The sequence below is a fragment of the Halyomorpha halys genome, unplaced genomic scaffold, assembly GCF_000696795.3.
Source record: "Halyomorpha halys isolate HHAL.00 unplaced genomic scaffold, Hhal_1.1 Scaffold2417.1, whole genome shotgun sequence".
Classification (NCBI taxonomy): Eukaryota; Metazoa; Arthropoda; class Insecta; order Hemiptera; family Pentatomidae; genus Halyomorpha; species Halyomorpha halys.
Genome location: NW_027108943.1, coordinates 1 through 16355, shown reverse-complemented (window position 1 = coordinate 16355; position 16355 = coordinate 1). Strand labels below are relative to the sequence as shown.

At 32.2% G+C, this 16355-nt stretch overlaps 1 protein-coding gene across 1 annotated transcript in view; it reads right to left on the bottom strand.

The window, feature by feature from the left end:
- Nucleotides 1-14944, bottom strand: part of LOC106691501 (S-adenosyl-L-methionine-dependent tRNA 4-demethylwyosine synthase TYW1) — a 17373-nt gene extending 2429 nt beyond the window's left edge. Inside the window, exons 1-10 of the mRNA XM_014437299.3 lie at nucleotides 14546-14944; nucleotides 14172-14465; nucleotides 13904-14101; nucleotides 13607-13810; nucleotides 11594-11822; nucleotides 8715-8842; nucleotides 7735-7920; nucleotides 5546-5656; nucleotides 5216-5389; nucleotides 3323-3427 (exon numbers count right to left, since the gene is read on the bottom strand). Of these exons, the coding sequence (XP_014292785.1) occupies nucleotides 3323-3427; nucleotides 5216-5389; nucleotides 5546-5656; nucleotides 7735-7920; nucleotides 8715-8842; nucleotides 11594-11822; nucleotides 13607-13810; nucleotides 13904-14101; nucleotides 14172-14465; nucleotides 14546-14878 (1962 nt within the window). The 5' untranslated portion in view covers nucleotides 14879-14944. The remainder of the gene's footprint in view (nucleotides 1-3322; nucleotides 3428-5215; nucleotides 5390-5545; nucleotides 5657-7734; nucleotides 7921-8714; nucleotides 8843-11593; nucleotides 11823-13606; nucleotides 13811-13903; nucleotides 14102-14171; nucleotides 14466-14545) is intronic.
- Nucleotides 14945-16355: the final 1411 nt, after the last annotated feature.

Below are 16355 nucleotides of genomic sequence, written 5' to 3'. Positions count from 1 at the left end.
GGCAATGATTTTGTTGATATAGGAGGAAATACATTTGAGCAGAAAGAAAAGTTTGAATATTTAGGGTAAATAGTAACAAAAAAAAACAAAAACAATGAGATTTATGAGGAAATAAAGACAAGGTTAAAGGTAGGACAAGCTAGTTATTTTTCAATTTTTAAATTGCTTAGTTTCTGCCTTATGTCTAAAAACTTAAAAACTATAGGGTTGGCAAATAAGTCCTTTCGGTATTTGTATTCATGTTTTGTTTATAATACGTCACATTTTTCTAATGCAATTAATCCAAACAGAGGATTGTTTATCCTATTGGTAATATGTAAGCAGTTATGTCTGTTGACTCCTGTTAAGATTAGGTCAGTATTGTGTTTGTGATCCAGCTGAGAAGATGTACGAAAATATTGTGCATTATAGGCATATTTTGCTATATTTCTTATAAAAAAGGAAAGCGAGCTGCAGAGGCACATACAAAAATATGCCGGGTCGATTCTATGAACATGGGATTATTCTGCTGTTGGAGAGATGGGTTAAGGTAATAAAAAATAATGGTCAATACATAGTAAATTAAAATCAATATTATGTACAAAATATACTTAGTTTTCTTTCACCAGAAAAAACCGAAAGGACTTATTTGCCAACCCTATAGAATTTAAAAAACTATAAACCTTCCAACAGATCATAACGTATCCTCTTAAATTAAGAGAAGAACAATGCTTTAAGATTTTAGAAAGCTACATCACTCCGAATTACAGTAAGTGGACCTGGTAAATATAATTCAAGCATTAGCAATGAGGCGAATAAGATGGGTGCGCAAGGTTGGAGGGCCTAGTATCAAATGCATAACTAAAAATTTAATGAACACTAATGCAATGGGTAAACATCCGAGAGGCAGACCAAAGTGAAAGAAGACTCTTCATGGTGGATGGGGACTCCTATGCAGTCTACTTCATGTTTTTTTGAGGTATTACATATGTTAATTTGTGAACTTTCACCCACAAAGCGGAGACTCAATTCCCCACCGGCCCTCTGCCATTGTTTTGGAGTCTACTGCGAATTTTATGAGGCACCAGATTTGTGGGTTGCTGGTGCTTTCAACCACCCACCGGCTTACCGCCACTGTTTCTCCTCTGAGTCTTTGGAGTAGAGTATTTCGAGCGGCCATTACTCACCAAACTGTCACCAGACCTTCACCATTTGGATGATGGTGGCCACCTTGGAAGAGCTTCGGAGATTTATCTATTTTTTATTCGATATGTGCATATCAAACAGCTTTTTTCCATCTTCTGTGAGTGACTTTCTTTTGTTATTGTATCAAATATCAAGTGTTTTGTTATCTATTCATTGCATAATAATATAGAGTTAATTATTTAATGGTTTTTTGTTTCTTTTTATTCTATAAGATTAAGGTTAAGATTTTTTATTTTTAAGCATCATACTTTTCTACCTCTTTTATTTATTATTATTTCTTTAATTATAAAAAGAATCCTTTCTTTTGGTTTGTGTATATATTTCATTTTATTTGTTTATATTTAATATCATTAAATTTGTGTGTCAATAGGAAAGCATATTTTCTTTTATTATTATTATTTTTTTATTTATTATTATATTTTCAGAATCAGTTTGGTTTTTTATTTTATAATCCTCCATCTAGTATTAAAATTGAATCAGTGATTGAGTTTCTTTTTACTCTAGATCAGTGGTGTAGTCCTAAATTTTACAGTATGGAAACGCTCACCATCTTCTGAGAATTGACTGACATCAGGTGATTCAGAATGCCCCCACGGCGCAATGGATATATTGGTTTTATGCTACTAGTAATAAACTGTAAAAAAGTAAGTATGAAGTATTATCATTGCCAATACAATTTAAATAAATTACTGCTTTATTAATTACTGTAATAGTATCCAAGTAGTTTTTCCAAGCAGAGTGGGAACACTTCCCACCCCACTACACCATTGCTCTGGGGGAGAGGCTGGTATATTTTCATTTATGAAATGCCACTCGTCCCAACATCTACCCAATTATTATTACTGTTTTCATTTGTTCAAAGCTGTTGATTTTCGCCCTCATTACTTGTTTAAAACTTAAATTATCTCTCAACAGAGAAGTTTTCTAGCCACAAAATGCTTCCACCAGAATTACAGGGAATCTATTAAAGCACACATGGCTGGATAACTTCATTCAAGGGCTGTCTCAGGTGGATAGGCGCAGTCTAACAATATGAGATCTGCGGGCGGCACCGGTTCGAAACCGACCTCGGGCGTTGGCTTTTTTCATTAAGTGGCGGTCCCATAAAATGAAAAACTTGACCCCCCCATCAGGGTTAGGCAGTATAGGACTACAATAAGAGTCTTGAGCCAATGTAAAAAAAACAAAACTTTTTTATAAAATAAATAATTTAATTCCTATCCATTTTAGTCTCAACACATTTTATTTTTCTTATAAGTCCAACGTTTCGGCCAATCCGGCCATTCTCAGGGACAATCTACTTAATACAATTTTGGAATTATATGATTTAAAAACTCAACTCCATGCAGGCTATTCTGCCTAGGTCAAAACAACTATTTCTAATTAGTCAATATTCACATTAAAACCAAAATTAAAATCATTTATCACCAGTCACTATTTGTTAAAACTTTATAGGTTGTGATAAATGATTTTAATTTTGGTTTCAATGTGAATAATATTGACTAATTAGAAATTGTTGTCTTGACCTGGGCAGAATAGAGTTGCATGGAGTTGAGTTTTTAAATCATATAATTCCAAAATTGTATTAAGTAGATTGTCCCTGAGAATGGCCGGATTGGCCGAAACGTCAGACTTATAAGAAAAATAAAATGTGTTGAGACTAAAATGGATAGAAATTAAATTATTTATTTTAAAAAAATTAACCAGTCTCAAGAAAGTGTTTAAGATTATAAATTTAAAAAAACTTTGTTCAAAGAACCTAGCACTCCTTTCTATCAAATCTGCCTCAAGGATGGTTCACAGTGTTCCCAACAACGGATTGAAGAAAAAGTTTAAACTAAAATAGTTTACTGCGGGTTCGATTATTTTATTTATTGGCGCAACTGTCCTCCAAGAACCTGAGTCTATTTTTTAATCTTTCACTACTCCCTCCTGTTCCAGGTAAGCATTCGCCATGTTTTAATACCCATCTTTCTAAACTTTCTTCCACTTCGTTCAGCCACCTCAACCGTGGTCTTTCTGTGCTGGTCGGTCTTCAAGTAAGTGTTATTATAGGGGATCTATTATTAGTTGATTGAAAATTAAATAACATGGACTTTTTTTTTTTTTATAGGTGAGTAAAGTAAAAATATTTTACCAAAGATGAAAATGTTGATTTCCCCTCTGATTTGTAATATTCTTCCATCAACTGATGAAACTTCTCATAATTTATCCAAGTATTCCATTTGTTTTCGATGTAAAACTAAAAAAAAAAATTGATAAGAATTAAAGAAAGCACAATAAATTCTTAATAATTTTATTTCTAACAAATGAAAAATTAGTTAAACTTTTAAAAAAATATATGGAGACGATGGTTAGGGGTGCAGTCAAAATATAATCAAAATATATACAAAGTTATTCTAACTTATTTGTGTTATATGTAAGAAGATAGTCAGAGTTGCAGTCAAAAGAGAAACAAAAATAGTTTACAACTATTTATTTTCCGATGTTTCGCCCCACCTTGCAGGGCTTCATCAGGGCTAAAAAGATACAAAAAAAAAAAAAACTGAGAACTCAGTTTTTTTTTGTATCTCTTCTTATATATCAATTTTTACGGTCAACTACTATATATACATATATTTGTGTTATATTTTGACTGCATCCCCTAACCATCTTCTCATTTAATTTATCCACGGACAACTATCTCTCATTTAAAAAAAAATAAATAATTTGAATGATAGAGAATAAATTTTGAACATTTTAGTTTAGTTTATAAATTCAATATTTTGATTAGAATTATAGGAACTTGACTCACAACATGGCAGGTGAGGGCAGTAACATTATTAGTTTAGTTTTTATATTGTACAAAAACTATTAGTTTTATATTGTAGGAGGATAGTCTGGGTGGCGGTCAATAAAGGTATCAGGGCTGTCTGATGTGTTTTGTACTAGCATCACACAGCTCTGGCGAAGCCCTACAAAGTAGGACCAAACGTTGCTTAACAATAAATAGTTTTCTATTACTATTTTGATGCCTTTCTTTACCGCCACCCGGACTATCTTCCACCAATCTACTTCATATGGTCAACTATCTACTTCCAATATATTATGTATTTATCACTGTACTTATTAATTTATTAATGTGGTAATGGAGTATGTAGTCAATTAAGCAATAAAACAAAAAAATAAATAAATATCTAAGAAAACTAAAAGTCTCATAGAACCACCTGTTAATCAGTTGGTTAGGAATAAAATCTGAGAGACAAAGGTGAAACATAATGGATTTTCATACAGTGAGTAGCTTTATGGTTTTTGTAATCCTTTTAAATATGATGATTCTCAAAATTGTCTTTACTGTATGATATAAAAACATAAAGGTGCAGCTACTCATTTGCATGCGCAAGTGTGTGAATGGTTTATTTGGATTGGCTGGTACAAATTAAGTAGAATTTGTAGCCAATCCATCTCAAGTATGTTTTTGGCACAAATCAAATGGCGTTCCTGGTTACGGATTGGTAACAAATACGAACCAGAGTATGTAATAATTTTAGCAAAATAAATGTACATAAATAAATAAGGGGCTGTCGTTATAAGGATTGATGTCATAAATTCATATTGATATTACTATGAAATTATGAAGGTCAGGGATGCGGTCAAAAGAAAACAAAAAATAGTTAACAACTTGTTTGACGATGTTTTGCCCCCTTTTGTAGATCTTCTTCAGAGCTGTTCAAGAGGCACTCACTCTTTCGATATCTGTCAACAGCCCTGATAAAGCTCTACAAAGTGGTGCAAAACGTCGGCAAATAAGTTCTTGTTAACAATTATTTGTTTTCTTTTGACCCCACCTCCGACCATCTTCTTCATAATTTGAAATAATATGGTCAACCATTTATTTATATAATATGATCCAAAAACTACGGGGCTCTAAAAAAGATACATCTTCCACTATTATTATTATCATTACTAACACATTTGTAATGGCCTAGTATAAACAGATCTATTACAGTAGAATAACTAATTTGACAAAAGATTTATATTTATACAACACCTTTTTATGAGCTATAAGAACACAGTTGGAGTGCTCGTGTTCGGAGGAAATGCTGTAATCAGGAAGCAGGTCGACTAACTGTTGTGAAAATGAAATCACTTCTTCGTGCCAAGGTACGTTCTCCATTGTCAATTTACTAGGCTTTTTGCTGTCTCCTCCACAATAAGTAACTCCCTAAAAAAAAATATTACTCCATATCTTATTTTATTTCAATCAGATTAAAAGTTCATAAATTTAAGGTTACAATGAATAATAATAAATAATACATAATAATAGTAATATGTCTTTAATAATAATAAATAATGCTATTTCTTTCTTTTTCTACAATACCTTAATTTCGATGAAATCAGGTTTACCAAGATCTACTAAACCAGCGTAATTTTTCATTTCATCGAAATTCCAAGCTTTGACGAGAGTGAGCCTGTAAACAGTTCTCTGTCCCTGCAATGAAAATTGATAAAGAAATAAATAGAAAGCAAGCAGAAACTTGAAATTTTTTTTTAAAAAATGACCTGAAACTTTAAAAAAATTACATTATAAAAAGAAGACAGACCGGGTGCGGTCAAAGAAAAAATTCAAATAGTGATAAAGCTATTTAATGTGAGCCAACGTTTCAATCCCACATAGCAGGGCTTCATCAGGGCTAAAAAAGGTACAAACACTTAAATGAAGTTACAAAGCAAAAGAATCTTCTTCTTCTGGCATGACAGACCATAGAGGTCCAAGCCTCATGCGATGTACTATGGAAATACATCGCACGTTTCTTGACGAGCTTTTCAAAGGGTGGGTTCATCACTCCCATGCCTATTTTTGTGAGTGCCACCCATTGGCTAAAGAGTCTCAAAAAAGCCCGGGAGAGGCTGTGAGTGAGTATCATGTAATGTATTATATGCTTGAAAAAATCCCGGTTAGGGCCGGGGCTCGAACTCACAACCTTTGGGTTGGTAGACAGGCGCACTACCACGCTACTACCATCATTCCAAGGTAAGTAAGAGAATAGATAACAAAAATAAAATTTAACTAAGGTTTGGCTTATTATGATTTAAAATATTGCTATGTATTGACAATCCGGGGTATTATTAAGGTGTTTCGTCATCTGTACCTGGTCAGGGTATCCTTTTGGGAAGCTTTTAGCATCCTCGGATGTGAAAACATCTGTATTAAGTTTGTCACATTACCAGAGGCCCCTGAGAAAATTAGATTGGCTAACCTTTAAGTGTTCTAACAAAAATGATAGTTTGGGACGAGGGACCAGAATCAAATTAACCAGGTGCAGGCCCTTCCTGGACAAGTCAAACTTTTTGTTACATATCCTCGGCCCTGAGGAGGGGGACGCCTGCCTCGGGAGTCTTCGGACATCGATAACCAATCAGAGAAGAGATTTAAAAATAAGGTAACGCCCCAAAAGAGAAGTGGGAGAAAAATACAGAGAGGGAATTTAGAAGAACAGACAGACACTCAACAGGAAGGGCTAGACGGAGGAGCAACTCAACAGGAAGGCTTGGACGGGGAAGCACCACCACAGTCAGGATGCTGACTGAGACACCAGACGAAGTCATGAGAAGGGCCACCAGACCTGGACATCCCTTATGAAACAGAAGACACCTACGGCACTAAATCCCACGGCATCAGCAGCTATAAGTATAAATTAACTAATAAGTAATCATGTAATAATTTATATTTTATGGCAACCTTTATCTGAATCATTTGAATCATTTTAATCATAATAACAAATTGTAAATAAATACTTAGTTTCTTTATGTAGTTTATATACTATTATATAACCCAATATATCACTCTTTATTATCCTATATAATTAATGGTAACAACATTTTATAAAAATAAAGGTATTTAATTGGTAAACTGGTAAACACACAAACAGCCTTTGGAAAGGAATCCAATTATAATAATAGTTTTTTAGGACTCAATTTATAATCAATTAATTAACTTATTTTGGATAAATGCCTTCAGTGATAATCCTGGCATCCCAAGTAAATCAGCTACTAGTACATAGCAATATGTCAACATTTTTATAAAAATGAACAATGTAAATTAAAGAAAAAAAAAAAAAGATGTATAGTGAAACACAAAATTATAAAAATATAATCAAACTTAAAACTATAATATACATAATAACGGGGAGAAATTATATTTAAAACAAAAAAAATAGTTAAAATACAATAAATAACGTTGGTCACATTAAATATTTTTACGACTATTTGAGTTTTTTTCTTTAACCACAACTTGACCATCTTTTATTCCTTTTATTATTAAACATGATCAATCAACGATTTCCAAAAACAATTATCTATTATATTCTAGGAAAATGATATCATTATTAGATTGTGTGAAATATCAGTAATATGGAGAACTCCATGCTTTTGTTTTCCATTACGTATTATACAAAAGAAATTAATAAACTACTTCTACTGAGCCTTCTAAGTCAAAAAGTAATATCACACTATTTTAATAACACAAACAAAATTACAGGAGGTTAAGAAAGGACAAATAAAACTTACTTTTTCAGACAAAGCTTTTAAACTATCGATGAACCTCTCCCAGAAATCAGGGAACAGAGGTCTGTCTATTTTCTTCAGTGAATCTTTAGTACTTGCATCAACGCTCACATATAACTGAGTTACCGGGTCGAGATTTTTTATTGCATCAGGGAACTGGGCATTTGTTACCATGAAAGTTGATATATGCTTAAAAAAAAATTAAATTAAATTAAACATGTAATAAATAACAGTCAGTCATAATTAATTAATATTTTATTAATGTTTATTACAGTAAATATAGTGAAACTCTTCCAAAAGTGGAGAGCTGTCGGTGATACAACAGGAAAAAAAATACAATAGTAATTTATTAAGAAAATTATTAATTAAATAAAATAATATGTATCCAAACACTCTTTATTATATATTTTAAAGTCCAACATTTTGGCCATGCCTAAGAACAATATAATAAATAACAGCTTTTATTACACATACATTTTTAACAAACAAAATTATTACTAATAAGTTAGCATACCTAAAATATAAACTTATACCTCACATCCAACAGTTTAAAAACTTTTTGCAGGTTATTCTGCCCATGTCATTAATTTCAGTCAAACAACCAACCAAGTAAAACTGTATTATCATTTATTATTCTATGTGATCCCCATTCAAAACAATAATAAAAAATGAATTTAACCTACCTGACTAAACCACATTGTATTCTCTTTTGACCAAAACCCACATATTATCAGTTGTTATATAAACCATTTAAGAATAGAGTTTTTTTTCATCTTTCATCATACTTAATTTATTTCAAATACAATCCACACTGGCTTACCAGCAAGTTATAATTAATTTGGGTAATATCCCCCAACATTGTACCCCAGAGAATATCTGAATTTAACAAACTTAATAACTCAAAATAAAATCAATCTTTCTTCAACTTTGGATCATCAAGTTTTGGCTGTATTTATAGCCAGGAAAAGTTTGGCGATACTCACCTTCTCATGAAGAAGAGAAACCAATTTATTAATTTCAGGATACATTATTGGTTCGCCGACTAGCGAGAGAGCGCAATGGCGAGCCGAGAGACCTTCCTCGAACTTTTCTTTTATTACTCCTGGAACACCTAAAAAATAAATAATAAAAAATTGAGGGTAGCACGCACTACATCATATGGTCTGAATAATTAACTATACTATAATAAAAACAATAGTGTCCATGCTCCGACTGAACCATCAGGAGATGATGAGAAAGATGCCTTTTATAATAGTCTGGAGCAATGGATTGATTCCTACTCCAGAGCTGATTGGAATACAAATTGGGGGAACTATCTTCAACAAATCTTCTATGATTTTGGCTTTCGCCGATGACTTAGATATTGTTGGAAGAACCCTTACATATTTAAATAATGTTTTTATCAGTCTCAAGATAGCAGTGGCTAGAGTGGGTTTAGAGGTTAACAAATCAAAAACCAAATACATTCACGCAGGCCCACAGCTAGATGTGAATGAACCATCACATTTTATAACTGGAGGATTTTCATTTCAAAGGGTGAAGAAGTTCAGCTATCTTGGATCGCAAGTAAACATGAATAATGACATTCAAGCAGAATTATGTCCATAAATAAATGCTATTTCAGCTTACTGAAACATTTCAGGACTATTGCCCAAAACACCAAGATACAGCTGTATAAGACCCGGGTGAGACCAGTTTTCACTTATGCCTCCGAATGCTGGACATTACCCAGTTCTCAGGAAGCCCTTCTCGTAAGGTTCGAGAGGAGAATATTGAGGGAAATTTATGGCTCAGTTTGTGCTGATGGGATCTAGAGGATGAGAAGAAATACTGAACTGGGTAGGCCTCTACAGGAACCCAGATATTGTAAGGGTGATCAAAGTGGGATGGCTTCGGTAGGCAGGCCATGTATTAAGAATGACCCAGGATCAGATTCCTATGATGATGAAAGGATTTATGTGACAAGGAGAGTAGGAAGACCCCGGATGGAGTGGTAGCGGATACCAGGTCTATCTTGGGAATTCGCAACTCGAGAGCAGCGGCAACCAATAGGAGGACAGGCAGACTAAGTTGCAGGAGGCCTTGACTCTGCAAGAGTTGTAGCGCCACAGATGATGATAATAAAGACAATGAGATTGTGTGTTTGAAAGCAATAATTTTAAGAACTACCAGTCTGATAAAAAAAAAATTCCTTTTGTGTTAGATAAACCATTTATTGAGGAAGGCTTAAGGCTATATAGCATCACTCTGTGACCCATAGGAACGGAGTAGTTACCGTTTAATGAAAAGCTTGTGTAGGTATGTAGCCATGATAGTTCGTATGAAACTTAAATTTTGAAAAGTATTTCTTTTAAGGCTATACATAAGGCTGGGTTTGAAAAATATCTATTCTGAGTGATTATAAAAATGTTAATCTAAAAAATACAAGTAGTTTTTTAATTAATTCGAAAACTATAAATCTCCTGGAACATTATAGGTGCTAATTCAAAGGGTAATTAATTTATCTACAAGACAAAACAAAAATTATCTAAGTTAGAAAGGAATGAGCAAAGATACAGCAAAAGTACTTTCAAACCATGATTATTTTTTAAATTTTACCAGTATCGAAAAGATTGTCCAACAACGGCTCCAAAATACATTAGCATATAAATCGTCTGTAGTATTAGTCTACTAAATGATTCGCAAGTAATGAAAGCTGTTAACGCCATGTATATTGATTAAAATGTAAATGGTTTGTAAATAGCCAGTAAATAGATTTAATTACATTATTTAATATGTATTTTGGTTGGAAGTTGGCTTTGTTTAAATGAAGAAAATTATACGTGGGTGTGTGGTAGGTGAAATACCAGCCAATGGAATTATTTGCCGCAACAATACAAGTTATGGGCTAAGTTCAGTAGCCTACGTACAATCGTCCTGTCGACTTGGTACAGTCGCCATGTCGGCTTGGTGTAGGACAGTAGCTTTACTCGTCATCAGACCTTGCTGTGTTATCATTGGAGCGCCGGTTCGCTGTGTGGGCCCACCTACGTTGATTAAGAACAGCACGTCATCTCTTCGGAACGGACCTCCAGACATCCAACCCAATGGAGCTCATCGATTGTAAATTACAATTTTGTTTTTATAAATTGTAATTTTGCTTCAAAAGAAGGATTTTTCAATTTGGTTCTATATTTTTGGAAGATTTATATATATATATTTTTTTTTTGTATTTACTTGACAAATAAATATTTTGATCTGAGCCAGCGTTTCTTTTAATTAAGCTTTCCTACAAAGAGACAAGAGTCTATTTGAGATGGCTTAAAAGAAGCCTTTTTTAGTCATGAAGACTAAATACTGTTATCGTTACCAAGAGGGCGATCAGTTTCCTGTTTCAGGATGGTTATATATGACTATCTCCAGCAGCATCTCCATAACATTGGAGTCATGGATAGTCCAGGGAAATATGCCTTATGCCAAGAAGAAGAGATGATTACTTACCATCTTGATGTATTTCTTTCTCTAAGGGCATAAGAAATTCAGTTTTTAACACTAAGAATAGCTATATAAGAAAGGCTTTATTGTGCTGGGCTGCTAAGAAACGGATACCGGTAGAGGCGATATGAATTCTAGTAAAATTAAAAAATAAATGCTTCAGCAGAGACTAAAAACTCAGTCGGTCACTAATGTATGAATTATTCACATCTAGTGAATGAGGATGAGCCAAGAGATGTGTCGATTGTCCATAATTTAATTTCATACTTTTTTTTTCCATCTCTCTGTTTCAAGTGGAAGCATAAGGCCTAAATGGGACAACTGTTAAAAATTAAAATAATAAATAATTAAAAATTTCTATTAAAATTGTATCAAGATAAAAACAAACCTTTGAACTGTTTAATCATCTTATAATGGTTTTCCAGAGCACCTTCCACAATTGATTTGGCATCATCCATTTTCCATTTCCACTCGGTACCAACAGGGTTTGAATGGTGGCGCCAGCAAAAGACACATTTATTAGCGCAAGCGAGACTAGGTGTAGCTTCCATACATCTATGGCTCTCAATCCCGTAAAAGGTATGCTTATAGCAACCGCCTCTTCCTCTTAACATTGCCTATGAATAAATAATTATTTTAATTTAATTAATAATTCAATCCATATCTTTATGAATGTGAAGAGTAGAGAAGACATTCGAATTAGTTGCATTTTTCAACATGAATTACAACTGCTGAAATAATTCACTAATATTTCCTTAAGAAAAGGAATTAAATTCATCAAGATTGACTAACTACAATCATATCTGAACTTATGGCCACTTTGAATTACGATGAACAAAAACAATAGTTATTTCTTCAAAATGATTAAATAAATTTCTTTAAAAACCAAAATAAAGTATTATGTTGGTGCATATGAAATGTCGAACTTTTAAGTGAATATATAAAACTGCAAATCTTTTAATTTAATCAAGATATGTTCCATTCGCTTCAATACAGTACTTTTCAGCCGTGATTATATCCCCGGTTGGAAGGAATAAGTAATAAATTAATTTTAATTAAAAATCTTCCATGGATAAAATAATTGCCTTGGAGTATGAGCACAAGGCTCATCCCTATCAAGCCACCGAGCATACCTTTTCCTGTTGTTGTAAACAATCCATTTTTCATCACAGGTAATAATCTGATCAAAAAATGGCTCTCGATGAAATCGGGTTAATGATGAAGAACATATCAACCAATCCAGCTTATTTCGCTTGGTACCCAATTATCCATTTTTTTCACCTTGGGAATTTCAGAAAGATGTTGCAATATCGTTGTATGGTCAATATCTATCCTGGTATTCCCTTGTGGATACAGTTGGATTCGCTACCAACATTGCCTTCAGATTATCATTTTTCTTTTCGGTTGTTACTGAAAAATCACTAGCCCAAAATTTTTCAAACCAATACTGCATTTTTCGACATTGAACAGTATTCTTCCTAAATGCCTGGTTTACATTGTGTGCAGCTTTTACAGCATTATTACCAAGTTTATACTCATACAAAAAAATTACATGAATATCAGTGGAATTCATATTGGTACAAAATTCAAAACAAGTAACAAAAAGGAACACTTATGAGAAAATTACCTTTGTTGAAATGTGACTCTGGCGAAGGACAGTATGACTATAAACAAGGTTATACCAAAAACAAAAGCATTACGAAAACAGGAAAATATTTGTATATAAAAAAATCTGACATTTGATATGTACCAACCTAATAATTGATTGCACCAGCCAATGTTCTGTCAATCGATCCTTGTAGCTTATGAAGATGTAAAATTTTTTAAAACAAATATCATAAATTATGTAATTATATCCATATATGTAAATTTAGCAAACAAATAAAATATTACTAAAATAAAGAAGTTTGCCTAAAGTTGAAGTTTCACAATGAAAGTGATAGTGACAGCTGTCACAGTCGCTAGCATCATATAAACTCACATTTGCTGTCCTACAATCAGGATCTACTTGATTGTTGATAGTACTATTAACTATCAGCATAAGGGCAACAAACTTAGTGTCAACATTACTGTAGCCCGAGAACCTCTGTTTAAAGAACAAAGATTTTCTGAGGCCTATAAGAAACAACATGGTTTCTTTATGAGCCCTAAAATACATTAATTCTAAAGAAACGTCCACATCTAAAAAGAGAATAACCTAAAATGAAATTTATTTAAATGGAATTTGTTATTCATTTTTGAACAGTTAACGTCTGACTAAAATGGACACCATAAAGGTAGTACTTATTCACAACTTAGTTATTAATCTACTAAAATTGTGGTATTAAAACCACTTGACTACATACTTATTTGAACACACTTAATTTCAGATTTGTTGATGTACAAATTAAACGGCTCTTACCTTGGTCCAACGACAAAGCTTGACACCAGAATGGGATCCTATAAGTTTGTAACCTTGTTTTGTCAAAACTTGTCTCAAAGGAGGTGTTATCATCTCTTTTATTCCGTTAGAAACATTTTTTTCTGCTACAGCTTTGACAGGCTTGACTAAATCTTCAACATCCATCACTTCATCCTCTTCTTCATCACTGCTTTCAATTAGGGTCTTGAAAATCAAATGAGAGAGGGTTATAGAAATTATTCTAGTAGTGAGAAACTATGTAAAAACATATTCTGATTTAGTAATAAGATATAATACAATGTTTTTAACATCCTGAGACAAATTCAACGGAGAGACTGGCAATTCTATAGCATTTAATAATAACTTTGACCAAAACAAAAAGTCCTCATCTAATCCTCCATGTTTACTATTCGAACTGTTTTCATCACCGAGGTATAGAGGTAACATCCTCCGCAGTCCCAACTTTTCCAAATCTGAATCTAGATCAACAGCAACCTTTAAATAAAGAAAATGAACATATAAAACTAATCACAACTAAAAAATATACAATAATATATAAACTTACGGTGTTAAAGTGGCCTTCATACGCAGAATTACCAGATCCAAATACTGAATAACGAAGATAAGAAAAACTATTTTTATCAATCCTGAAGTCAGTCGAGGCTTCACTAAGCCATTTGCAGAACCAAGTCGCATTGTCAGGGGGCAAACCTTCATTAACAGTAGGAATTACAAAGACCAAAGCAGTTTCCTTCGGCTTTTTAACTGCAAAGACTTCTTCAGGGTCCAAAGATGACAGTTCAACAACAGAACAGGGCAAGTTTTCACTAAGAAGTTCTTTTAGTTCTTTAACTAGTTCCTAGAAAAAACATTTTAGAAGCATACTGTTAAGATGAGTTTTAATAAGTTTAAGTATCATATTAATGTATATTGGATTACCTCTGTGTGTCCAAACTGTGTAGCATAGAAAACCTTCACAGTTTTGATTTCATCTTTGTTGATGGAGAATCCTAAGATATCCTTAATACCTACTCTTCTATTGACCTCTTCAAATTTATTATCTCGGACATTTAAAAAACCATTCTGTAAATTGCTTCTGTTTTCATTTGACAAACTAAAGGAGGGAGCAATATTATGGAACCTGGATTCTTCATGATAATGCCTATATACCCTAAAATAGCGGAAAATTAACATAGAAATGAATCCGAACGAGAAGGTAAAAACTAAATTCTCGATCGTCAATAAAGAATGGTCAATATCCAGATTAAACATTATACTTTGTATAATTCAGGACCCTAAAACCGACTAACACCTGGAAGGATGAAACCTCCCAACATGTGACTAACAAAGTTGTTTGGAAAAATTCCAGAAATAAATCTTAGGATAATATCTATAACAGTTGAGGAATTTTATATTAAAATATAAATATATCCACTTTTATAAAGATATTATGAGAGAATATTTATAATGGAGATAAGTTACATTTTTTTTTTTGAAAATTTTAATTTACAACATTTACTCTTTAAAATTTAAATTTTAAAATGAACAAAATAGAATTTGAATTTGTCAAAAAACCTTTCCTTTTAATAAGTGGATTTATTAACATTTAACAGAAAACGTCTTAATTCTAGAAATCAATTAAACTGAATCTTATCTAGAAAATTTACATGTTACAAGAATGTAACATATAGAACAAATAAATATTAAAAATATCCTTTACCACAATTATTTTTTTTATTTATTAACCTTCTTTATTAAAATAATTTACATTTATTTCCAAAATAACAATAAAAAATTGTGTTTATCACAATAATAGATCATGTCTATTAATAGTCGAACAAAACCAATGTTTTATGCATGTATGTAAAATAATTCTTATGTAAATTTAAGCAATGAAGTTCATTCAATTTAAAATCATCAATATATATGCTATCGGCAATGTATAAAAAGGTGGCATTCTTTAGAATAACAAATGATTTTTAAAAGTATGAAAAAATGAAAAATAACGTCCTTTCGTTAAAAATACAAATGTTATTTTAAAAAATAATGAGAGTGCCATTAAAAAACAATTTATTGAAAATACGTAGAAAAAAATGGCATAAATTTTTAATTATATTACATAATACATTTAGTTAATATGGTATTAGTTAAAATGGAGTGTTTCAGGCGTGTAGAGCAACTACCCATTGGTAGCGCTCTAATGGCATAAATGTAACATCTTTTAAAACCAAATTTATGCCTTAAATTTTTATGGAAACAAAATTTTCATATAAACAATAAATCAAAATTAACGTACTTGTTGCAAGTTCCCGAGATAGTTTTTTTAAAAGCAACAGAATTGACGAGTCTGCCAAGTACAGGTAGGCGAATTGAAAACTGGCGGCTGTTGCAAAACGTTAAAAAAACAAAATTTTTTATTCGGAGCTCTATATCTTTAAAATTACCAACAACATTAAAAAACCTATGAGGACATAATTTAAAGTAGGGTAAATTTGCAAAAATATGAGCCCTAATAGAGGTATTTGCGTTAAATGGTTCTCGAGATATATCTTTTTAAAAAGCAAAATGCTGAAAAATCAGTAGTTAGTTAATTTATAGTGATAAATTCATATTTTTGGAACCATAAGATGTACAGATGAATAATAAAATAACTATAAGAAACTAGACATATTATACTGATGACTATTTAGAAATAAAAAAGTATAGTTATATTATATTCTTGTGGAAAAGATAAATAAACAAAAATAAT